Raw genomic sequence first — 11,445 nt, forward strand, 5'->3', positions numbered from 1 at the left:
AGATATTGATGCCTTCAACAACTACCCATGGGGTTGGAGATGTTTTCTTGATACATTACGCGTGTTTAGGAGGGGGTTTTCAATGCCAAAGGGGGATAAGCTCGAGCGCAAGTACGATGCATATGGACTGCCGTTGGCGCTGCAGGTATATGTTTAAGTTAATGAATTACCTACACTTTTTTTATTGAATTCTATACATAATAATTCTAATTGTTTCAGATATGGGTGTACGAGACTGTCCCTATCTTGGCCAGTCGGTATGCGAGGAGAGGAGAGACACGGTATCCTCGGATGCATCACTGGCGAGCACAAGACAAGCCGCTTGCCAGACAGTTATCGGCTCTTCTCGACGATCCTGAGGTACGTATTATACAATTGCTATTTATGTCGTACGTCCTTTTATAATCTGAATACATAGTCATTAACTGTGACATATGAAAATGACAGCTTGAAGTTCTCACTGAGTTGGCACCATCGATCGAGGAGGAGAGTCAGTTTTATATTCGCGAATTGCCTCTTCGTACTGCGCATGACGATCAGATGCCTGAGTCCAGGATGGATCGAGATAGGGTATGTCACTGTGCAGGATTTATTGAATATCGCTTCGATCTTGTAATTAAGTGCCTCACTTGTAATATTTATTTTTTCAGGAGGATCGTTCAGTATTACCTCCGTTGAGGATATCACCTCCACCGACGAGAGGACGTTCAGCGAGGATGTCACCTCCGCTGAGAAGATCACGTCCAGCTACGCCAGAGGTTCAGATGCCTGAGTCCAGCGTTGATCGAGATAGAGTATGTTACTTAAAAATAATTCTTCGATTGTCGTTTTATTTTATTTGTTAGGTTATTCATTTGTAATAGTTATTTTTTCAGGAGGGCCGTCCAGTATCGCCTCCTGACGATTGATTTGTTCGACCTCCTGATGGAGATGAGAGGAGACATGGCAGAGTTACGGGGTAATGTCGTGACACTACGAGCTGAGCTCGGGGACATGGCACAGTTACGATATGATGTTGCGATGTTACGAGCTGGGTTAGGAGACCTCCATGCTGAGGTTGCAGCGATACGGGGTGACATAGCAGGCCTGCGTGGGACGAGCGATTATCGAGATGGAGGAGGTAGCGGAGGGACAGGTCACTATCGGGACGGAGGGGGTGACGGAGGGGTCGGTGGTTATCAGGGGGGAGTGGGTCAGATGGGGTATGTTGACTCATCGTGGCCATCAGTTGCTGCACTTGATTCATTTTTAGATGACACGATGGGGATGGAGGAGCGAGAGAGGATACCTATGGTGGAGGGGATGCCCGCGCAGGATATACCTGAGGACGTGGAGGGGGTACCCGAGGAGGAGAGGGTACCGGAGATGGAGGTGGAGGTGGTATCGGAGGTGGGGGTGCCCGTGCAGGGGATCCCCGAGGACGTCGAGGGGGCATCGGAGGTGGAGGTGGTACCCGTGCAGGGGATACCCGGGGATGTCGAGGGGGCACCGGAGGAGGATAGGGTACTGGAGCTGGAGGTGGTACCCGTGCACGGGATACCCGGGGATGTCGAGGGGGCACCGGAGGAGGAGAGGGTACCGGAGGTGGAGGTGGTACCTGAGAAGATGCCAGACTCGCCGGTCGTGGTCTTTGTGTCGGAGGAGGTGGTCCCGACAGCGGGCGAGGGGGTCGTCCCGATGGCTGGGGAGATGGAGATTCCCGAGGCACATGAGGAGCGGGTGGTCGGCAAGAGGCTAAGGGTGCCATCACAGTATGTTTTTTCTCCCTTTACCGCGGAGGCGAAGAGGAGAAGGTTCGTCGACGGGACGCACCCGAATTTATTCAGGGAGGTGGACCACGCCAAGTGGAAAGCCTTTGAGACAGAGTGGAGAGCACTGCAGCCTGGGTCAGTTTTGTATTTTATGTAATTACTATAGTACGCAGACGCTGACACATGTATACTTCATATAACTAAAAATTCTGTTCTTATTTTTTCAGGGCCAGCCGCACGATTGCTGAGAAGACGATCTCAAATGCTTACAAGTGGTTCCACGACATCACCACTTCGGGGGCTTGGCTCGCCGACGATGTATATGTACTGAAAATATTGTTATTTATTATGTACGTTCGAAAACAATTTTTTTGAATGAAATTCATAGATTAACTCCTTTCTTTATTGGTGTTTCTTGATGTAGCACATCGACTTGAGCATGGATTTGCTACGGGATCGTGCTGAAAGACATCCAAAATCGTTCAACATTCCTGACAGACTCATATTGAACATCGAGTTCATCCGTGCCGTTGACATTGAGTATCAGTCGTTCCAGGCTATGGGTGGCGAGTACACGGTGCCGGAATATATGATGGAATGGGTCGTAGGGATGTGGCCGAGTGTCGGTGGGAAGCCATGGGATGGCTGTACGCATATGTACGTACGAGTATGTCTGAATCATCACTACATTGCAGTGGAAATCGTATTCGCTGACTCCACGATGTATGTGTACGACCCCGATCATTCATGCCTGACACAAGGCCAGCTCGAGCAAAATCTAGAGTCGCTGTCTGTGATCGTTCCCATGATGGCTAGACGAGCGAACATCACTGCACAAGACAGATTGGCCACTGTGCGGAACACGACGACGACAAGGCAACAAATATCGTAAGTGTTTGTAATTTTCTTTCTGTCATTTACATCTTAGTTTCTAACTAATTTTCGATGTGCTAATATAACATTGTTTAATTGTAGGGGTGATTGCGGCATATTCGTCATCAAGTACATAGAATTTTTGAGTGTGGCACATAAGGTTGATGCAATCAACCAGGCATGGATACAAAATTGGAGAAATAAACTAGCATGTGATTTATTTGAATTTAATGGGGATCCGTAAATAATTGTACATATTTTTACATTTATTTAAACATTGTACAATTCATTCATTTATTTGTAATTACGAAAAAATTGTAAAATGTTGATTGCATATGTAATATTTAAATATTTATTTTACAATGTAGCCTACCGTATAATGCAGTTTCTAGAAAAAGTTTCGATTTCAAATAATTAACATAAATAATATGCATAACAAATGAATGTAATGAATGAAATGTTTGAAAAAAATACTAAATCTAATAATTCGCATAAATAATATGCATAAATAATTAACGTCAATGTTATAAATAATTACATTGCCAATAGTTATTAAAATTACACATCCGTTACATTGTCATGTAGAGGAATCTGACTTGTACAATATCTTCTAGTATGCCCTGTTGCACCGCACCTACGAGGCTGGGGAAACTCTCCGGTAGATGGTATTCTAGACGTACGTGTACGTCCAGGAGTACGTGGTCCAACTGCTGGTGGCAACAAGTTATTCAGTGGGAGAATGTGGTCGGGCACTTCCCACTCGACTTCATTTGGTACAGGAAATATTGTTTCCGCATATGCTGCTCTCCAATAATCAGTCATGTAATACACACTGCATAAGGTGTGTGGTGGTAATCCTCTATGCATAGCCACTGCCACTGCATGTGTACATGGAAAACTCTCCAACTGAAACCGTCTACACGTGCACGTGTTATCATTCAAGTCCACAATGTATCCGAAATTACGTGCACATCTCACGGAGAAGCGAAATTGATCCAGTGGTTCTACATATACCTTTCTTGCCACATCTAGAGTCTTGAAGAGCTTATCTTCTTGAGCCGGGGTTAGCACACTTGCACAGCTCTGTGATTCCTCATGTCGATCATGAAACCACTGTTGTAACTTGTCATGAATGTTCTCAATCATTGCAAGAATTGGTAACTCTCGATCTTTCTTGAATAAATCGTTAGGCGACTCTGCATTGTTCGACGTCATCATGTTGTATCGACGTCCTGGAAAATGTGATCGTGCCCAATGTTCAATCCCCATCTCTGTTAGATACTCCCATGCAGCATGCGATTTACTGTCTATTTCGACCATGAACTTATCAAACTCTTCAAAACTGTAAGCCTCTGCAGCTCTCCTAAACAACGCAACGACGCCATTGCCTCGATACCTGGTCTTCAGGTTTCCCTGTATATGGTACATACAATAACCATGATGTGCCTCGGGGAAGACTTCGGCGATACCATTTATTATTGACTGCCCTCGATCGGTTACGAATGCAAGATTTTCGACATCTCCAATTACTTCCCTCAACTTCGTGAAAAACCAACTCATTGCTACATCATTTTCTCCGTCGACTAGCCGAACGCAAGAGGGTAAATTTGGATGTTCGCATCTTGGCATGTTGCAATAATCAACTTGCCCCCGTATCTCGCCTTAAGGGTTGTACCGTCGACTAAGATTAAGGTTCGCATTGCATTTCGAAATCCTCGAACACATTGTCCAAGGGCCATAAAGAAATATCTGAAGCGATTTTCGTCATCGTTCTCAAAAAAAATGCCGACCCAGTATTAATTCTTCCCATGTTATAGCAATACCTGGCCAATGTAAATAAAAATAATCATAATTTAGATAATATATTAAATATTAAATGAACAGAAAAATAAACAATTCAATTAAATAATTAATTACATATAAATAAACAATTGAAATTAAATAATTAAAATTTACTATAACAAAGAAATAAACACTTAAACAATGAAATACCTGGCTAATTTAGCATAACTCTCCTCAGCCGAACCCATCAAATCCTCCAATGCACATTCTTTAGCCTTCCAAGCCTTCTGATAGCTCATGACCACCCCGTACTCACGTCGAACATCATTAATGATGTCCGAAGGTCTGTAGATCGTTCGTGGATCCTGGAACTTGTGCATTATTTCTCGACCAATGAACCATGATCAGGCCTGCCTATGGTCATTTCGACGAATACTCACTTCGCAAGTATGTTCCCGTGCATACTTACGGACTACAAATAACTCATTCGTGTCCATCTTAGTCGCTCGCAAACGCCAATGGCAACTGTCGTCAACGCAGATAATTGTGTATAACGACTTGTTTGATTTCTTCACTTTAAACTCGAAGTTATGTTTTAAAGCAATCCGGTGCATAGCTTCTTGCAATTCTTTCTTTGATTCAAATAGTTGCTCGACATATACATCTTCATCATCGGGAACTACACGCGAACAATTAGAGGACCGTGTACTAGGTCCGGCCTGCGAGCTCCCACCCGACTCATGTCTCCTACGAGATAAAACAATTAAATCCTCGTTTGTAAATGCATTTTCATTCTCGTTGTCTTCAATTATCGATGAAATTCTGTGCGTAACAGTGTGACCATGGTGAGTAGCAATGGTCTCGGGAATAACCACATCATCTTCACGAACAATCTGAATTGTATCCCAAACATCATTTACATTACGATTCTCTTCATTTGAAATTTCGTGTTCCCCCTCGTGGACATTCTTCCCCAATAAAGTTACGCAAATAGGAGTCGACTTCCGGCCTTGATTCAATTTAATTAGATGTTTCATTTCCACTTCAGAAGTAACTTTCATAGGTGGAATTGAAATGGTTGAATGCTTATGAAACAAAAATCCCAATTCCATATCGTACTGAGAGGGATCGACGTTAAGCATGTTTTGTATATCGCTGTACATTTCTGTGAACGATGTACTCCTTGTTATAAAAATTGCTTTAACCCTATCTCATTCACTCGTTCATTTCCATTCCCACTGAGCATTTTCATTCATTTGAAATTCACCAAAGTAACAAATTGGGACACATGCTGATACCATATCTGCCACAAATTAAAAATAAGGAATTAATATATAATTTTTTAAATTGTTCATTTCATATTTAATTTAATTTAATACTTTAAATAATTCATTAATTATTTTAATTGTTTCAAAAATATTTATTTCAATTACTATTTAAATATTCATTAATATTTATTTCAATAAACATATATTAATGAACAAATAAATTCTAAAATCTGAAGGAAAAAAAAGGGCTGGGCCGGCTGGGAACAGCCGGCTGGAAACAGCAGGCTGTTTCCAGCGGCCCGGATAACTGGGCCGGCTGGAAACAGCCGGCTGTTTCCAGCCGGACCCGACAACTGGGCCGGCTGGAAACATTTGGCCCAACTTTTTTCGTCCGTTTCATCTGAAATTTACGCTCTAATTTTTTATTTTTTCCCTTTTTCAACGAAATAATGTTTAAATATTTATTTTACAGACACCTATAAATTTTTCCTGTAAAATATATGCATACAGAGATGAATTTTTTTGTTGTTTTTGCTATAAAAAAATTATAAATCTGTGTTTAAATACTGTAAAATTTATCTGCCTTTCTCAAAATAATTAATGTACAGATTCAAACAGTAAACTTAACTAAAACAAAATTCAAAATACGTATTTACACTTACCAATTTTCAGTGCCGACTGTGAGTATTGTTTCTTTCTTGAACCTTTGATAATTTTGGGAGATTTCAATATTTTAGCAGATGGAAGGAAAAAATTCTTTTTTACTGTATTGGAGAAACTGATAAACCAAAACTGATTTTGAAATTTACGTATGGAAGTAACAGAATTTATTTAAACTATTAAGGGTATTATTGTCTTTTAAACAATTGATATACTTTTGTAATTATTAAACATGAATAAGGGTAGAATTGTCTTTTTAATGACAATAGGCCAATGTGGTGAATACAAAAAAAAAATGGTCAAAATGAAAATTTGGTTGTTTGACCAAGCTATTTTAAAAAGTACCCCCATAACAATGTGGCTTGAGCGTAGGCTAGCGACAGGCAATGTCGCTTGAGTGCGAACTAGGGTTGCATGTATTAAAAAAAATATTAGGGCTTGGATATAGATAGTAGAATGCAATGAGGTAGCATAGGCCAGATAAAAAACTCTTGAAAAACACGAACTAGGGTTGTACGCGTAATAATGTCTCTTGAGTGCAGGCTAGCGATAGGCAATCAACTGGTGTGTCACTCAAGCGAGAGCTGGGCGACAATGTTTCTATTTTTTTTCCTTTCGAGCATCAGACGGACTATAGGCTAGCGCAACTCTAGCGGTTCTTTCCTCCTCGTTCCAAACTTGAAACCTAAGTTACATATTTCATCTATACAACATTTCAATTGAGTCCTTCACTTTTCCAACTTTCATATTAGTCCTTTGTCTATAGAATTGCCAATACAATAATATCCTCACAATCGTAAAAAATGTCCAGCCTTTATTCATGGCCACAGTGGGGAGTATCCCCACATATACATTGTAGGATTTTATAAAGGGGAGTCCGAGGAGCAATTGGACAAGGACCCACTACTCACTATGTACATTCGGACTAGAAGTAATCAATGATCTATGTGAACCGAGGACCGGAGGCTGACTCATAAAGTGATAATAGATGAAGTAACGTCTAGCAATTTGATAATTTAGCACGGATGAAAAATATGGAATCATCTGCAACCATCTCCAACCACTCTATTAGACTAATATAGAATTAAAACTAAACGATAAGTGGGCTGTTGGATATTAAGATCAGATTTTTGATGAATAATAGGTCATAAGTACAAAGCTAAACTCTCACAAAGATCATAACACAAACCATGGAGCAAAAAGGTGGCTTCATTTTCAAGCTAAAATTCCTCAGCATTTCATATGCTCAAACAAATGTCAAAGGAATCCAAGTATAAGACGGTCAAAAAAATAAAAACGAAAATTGCTTATAAGCTAAAAGTTGAGGAGAACATAAGCCAATGCCCATAAGAATCCATCCTAGGGACTCCTGAGTTCTAGAGCTCCTTATCAATTCAGTGTGAACAAGGGTTTAGACAACCTAACCATGCACTTCAGCACGCTTGGATGGTGACAAATTGGACTCGTCAACTACACTTGCTTCACAATTTCCAACTACTTCAGGCTCATGGGCTTTATGTTACTCTCCCACATCTGATGAATTTTTCCCTGTGGATACATTAGATGATTTCCCGTTTGTTTCGCTACTGTCAATTTTTAATCCTGAATCATCTTTGGAGGCAGCATTTCCCACTGCATCCATGAAATCCTTTAAAGGGTTCTCAGTTGCAGATGAAGTCCCCTTGAGCAAGTCCAAGCCTGACTTGCACTGCTTCTCAAACATCATCTGACGGTAACGCCATTGTTCTTCAATTCGAAGCTGCAGATTTCTTTAAATCTGTAGAAGAATAATTAGAAAATAATGTATGAATGGAATAACCAGAAACTGCTAAGGTCACACTCAGAATTTTAATCCCTAGTTTGCCTTTGAATATATAAATTAAAAGGCCAGTTGCAAAATATCGGCTAAGCCACAGCACTTTCAAAAAGCTGCAAACTTGATGCTAGGGAACTTATCAAACAAGACAGTAACTGTGCCACCCGTAAAAGATTTTTTACTACGATGCTGTCCACAAAAGCAAGATCCCTCAGCAAATTGTCAAACGTAGCAATAATACAAGACAGCATTAGTATATATTTCTCTATTGCTGCAAGAAGCATTAATAATCTGCTTATGTTATGTATCAAATATTAGATTTTGCATTAGTCACATAAGACTTAGGAACGTGATATATGGCTTAACCTATATTATATGCCACCTTCAAGTTAAAACCAATACGCCACGTGAATTCATACCTCAAGCTGCTCATGAAGCTTCTTTTGGACTTCCATTTGAGTTCTCAATGCCCTATTTGAAAACCAGAGGCGTGCACAGTCAGCAGCAGAACAAATAGAAAATAAAAAACTGAAAGGAAACTCAGCTCAGTTCTAATTGTATCCATCCTTGCGACTTTTCTAAGATATTAAACGTTCAAAATTTGACAAGTTTCACCATTCTCATTGAATCCACAATATATTTGCTAGTTCCAGATTGTCCACACACACGAGTCACTCATAAATCTTCCATCTGCTGACGTGTTTGCAAATATTATGCAACTTTAGCACAACAGACATCCATAAGTTGCTAACAAACTACTTTACCAAAATGTCTAATTCTGTTTCATAGTCATAGATCATTACCATCCTCCTTCAATTTCAATTAGAAATTGATGGTTTTCTAATCCTATTCTCTTGTAAAATTCTAAGAGAGACTAATATCTGCCAATCATCCCTGTTATTCTACAAGAATAACTGGGAGAAGAAAAACAATAGAGGAAGGGTATGAAGTTTAGTTGTCGAATTGTTTGGTCACTGGTGGCATAAGGTAAGGCATATAATAGTTTAATAGAAAAAAGAAACAAGGCACATCTCCATTCATAAAATTAAAAGAAGTTGAGTTTAGAAAATGAAGTACATCATCCCACATACACGTGCAAAGCCAGAGAATCAGAAGAGGAGGTCAATTAAATGGAACATATATAAACTAAAAGTAACATTGAAAATATTAAATATCGTGCCCAGAGGTTCAGATACTAATGATTATTGAACTCCAAAAATCACATTAACTACAAGACATGAACTTAAGTAAAAGAAGTAACGTTTTCATGTCTTGAGATGATAGATCTTCAATAGAGGTCGGTTTTTCTGAAGATTCTGCAAACGAAATAAAATAAGTTTCTGAAGTGGCAACAAAGATTACCCTTCATGTGGAGCATAACATGTAGCATATTCTAAAGTCAATGACAATCATGAACCAGAAACATTATTGAAGGAGTTCTGTTCATGATTAAGCTAAGTGAGACAGTCTGAAAGATAGATTTGTTCATGGTGTAAGCAATGCATTGAAGTTCAAGTGTTAGAAGGGAAAGTTTTTAGGTATAGTCCGTGGAATCGCAGAAACTATCAAAATCAAATGGGTTGGTTTGAAAATAAATGAATTGCTACAGAATGGTTCAAAATTGAAACCATTTAGGTTGAAAGCCATAGTGCTGATACCTAAAGCTTGCAAATATATATTTTTTAGCTCCTGTTTGAGCCCCATTAACTCACATTAAATTACATTTTCAATCAATTTTCAACCCACTTTTTTTACTTAGGTGGGAGCCACCTCTGTAAACTCATTTATCACTTTGCAGAATTCCCATTTTTTGAAGTGATCATTTGGGCCAAAAGGACAGAATTCTCCCCACATTTGTCATTTGCTGTTGTTTGTCTTGTATGGAAAATTCAAGTCCATAATTGCGGCAACTAGTAGGAGTATTTGGGAGGACAAAGTGGTAATTTTGTGCTGCACAAATTTAGGTGCTATAAGATTGATGTCTAAATTGTCCGGTGGTGGGGCCCACGTTTCACATTGAAATTTGCAAATAATGTAATGTAATGTGAGATAATGGGGCTCAAACAGGGGCTTAGTATTGTAGCAACATAAAAATATGAATTGAAATATATTCAATTCTAACTTTAAGCATCTGAAATTCACTATCTAGTTTATTATATGACAATATCTATGTGCATTGGAGTCTCTAGGGGTATGTGTATAGATAGATAGTTAGTTAGCTCATAGATGTATCGAAATTTGTCATAATGACAATTCTAATAAATAGAACTACAAAAGGCATTTTCAAAGAGTGGCATTAGTTACTGTCAACAAGAATTATTAACTTCAGCACATAAAATGGAGTTGTTTCTGAATATTAGAGCGTCGACTGCAATATGAAACTAAATAAATCACATTACATAAAAATTATTGATGCACGCCTTTCTGTTGCCTCTGGTTTGTATCTAGCTGTTAGGTATTTCTGCAGTTCAGGAAAAACCACCAATGCAGGTTAAGAAAAAGGTCATGACACAAGAATACAACAAACCTGCAACTTTTATTAGCTTCAGGACACCCTTTGGACTGGCTCCTATGGTCAATAATAGAATGAGTAATGTGAATGGTTGCCTGATATTTCACACAAAATGACTTTTAAGTGGTAAAGGAAGAATTACTTTCACTTCCAACAATCTTGTTGACTGCCTCCACAGAGGCTTCATAAAGTTCTGGTGTCCAATGCATTCGCTTCTTGGTTTGAGCACAATTTGCAGAAGATGATTGAGTAACAGCTGTGCAAGTTACTCCAGGTGTGGGTCAGACTGTTTATTGGGCTGCTGCGTTGAAAAAATTGTTGACAGATTGGACATATGATATCCTGCATTAACAGAACAAGGAACAAGAACCCAGTCAATTTTCATTTTCTCTATTAAACTCCAAAAAAATATGTAATAAGGAACACTTCAGTGGATTAATGTACATCAAAAGAATATGTAATAAGGAACTCTTCAGTGGATGCATAAAGAAAATAGCATCAACTTTTGGTTCTGGATCTGCAATACTTGCATCGGCAAGAAGCTCATTCCAGTCAGAAGTCAAAGCACCATTCTGTCTATTCATATTTATCAGTGAGAAGACATTCACATCTGGAGAATGTTTAATGAGTTCCCTCTCCTGGAAACCTGCTGAATAGGAAAAGAAGACAACATAGTCCCAGAAACCAAAGTTACTAATTTGTTTTGGACCTGATCTTCCAATAGACAAAGAGGGTTTTGCTTCCATTGTGGCTGTGTAGAAAACGTAGCTTCAGCTTACATTA

The 11,445-nt window shown here is 39.3% G+C and overlaps 2 protein-coding genes and 1 pseudogene across 2 annotated transcripts; 1 reads left to right on the forward strand and 2 right to left on the reverse strand.

Annotated features, from left to right (window-relative positions):
• LOC111406788 lies at positions 1 to 890 on the forward strand. The gene is made up of 4 exons (XM_023036163.1): positions 1 to 145; positions 220 to 364; positions 448 to 570; positions 651 to 890. The coding sequence occupies exons 1-4, from the start codon at positions 9 to 11 to the stop codon at positions 843 to 845; spliced, it is 600 nt and encodes a 199-aa protein (XP_022891931.1). The 5' UTR covers positions 1 to 8; the 3' UTR covers positions 846 to 890.
• Positions 891 to 3,182: 2,292 nt separating this feature from the next.
• On the reverse strand, positions 3,183 to 4,184 carry LOC111406789. The gene is made up of 3 exons (XM_023036164.1): positions 3,929 to 4,184; positions 3,639 to 3,820; positions 3,183 to 3,530 (listed from the first exon to the last, which is right to left on the reverse strand). The coding sequence occupies exons 1-3, from the start codon at positions 4,182 to 4,184 to the stop codon at positions 3,183 to 3,185; spliced, it is 786 nt and encodes a 261-aa protein (XP_022891932.1).
• Positions 4,185 to 7,448: 3,264 nt separating this feature from the next.
• LOC111406790 lies at positions 7,449 to 11,408 on the reverse strand (annotated as a pseudogene).
• Positions 11,409 to 11,445: the final 37 nt, after the last annotated feature.

This window comes from Olea europaea, chromosome 12 (genome assembly GCF_002742605.1).
Source record: "Olea europaea var. sylvestris chromosome 12, O_europaea_v1, whole genome shotgun sequence".
NCBI lineage: Eukaryota > Viridiplantae > Streptophyta > Magnoliopsida > Lamiales > Oleaceae > Olea > Olea europaea.

What these genes read in the sequence shown, in the direction of transcription:
- LOC111406788 (XM_023036163.1), top strand. Translation starts at nt 9, where the DNA reads ATGCCTTCAACAACTACCCATGGGGTTGGAGATGTTTTCTTGATACAT. An exon ending in GACTGCCGTTGGCGCTGCAG is followed by an intron (nt 146 to 219) that starts GTATATGTTTAA and finishes TAATTGTTTCAG; the next exon opens with ATATGGGTGTACGAGACTGT. An exon ending in CCAGGATGGATCGAGATAGG is followed by an intron (nt 571 to 650) that starts GTATGTCACTGT and finishes TTATTTTTTCAG; the next exon opens with GAGGATCGTTCAGTATTACC.
- LOC111406789 (XM_023036164.1), bottom strand. Translation starts at nt 4,184, where the DNA reads ATGAGTTGGTTTTTCACGAAGTTGAGGGAAGTAATTGGAGATGTCGAA. An exon ending in GTTCATGGTCGAAATAGACA is followed by an intron (nt 3,821 to 3,928) that starts GTAAATCGCATG and finishes CGAACAATGCAG; the next exon opens with AGTCGCCTAACGATTTATTC. An exon ending in CTCTAGATGTGGCAAGAAAG is followed by an intron (nt 3,531 to 3,638) that starts GTATATGTAGAA and finishes AGACGGTTTCAG; the next exon opens with TTGGAGAGTTTTCCATGTAC.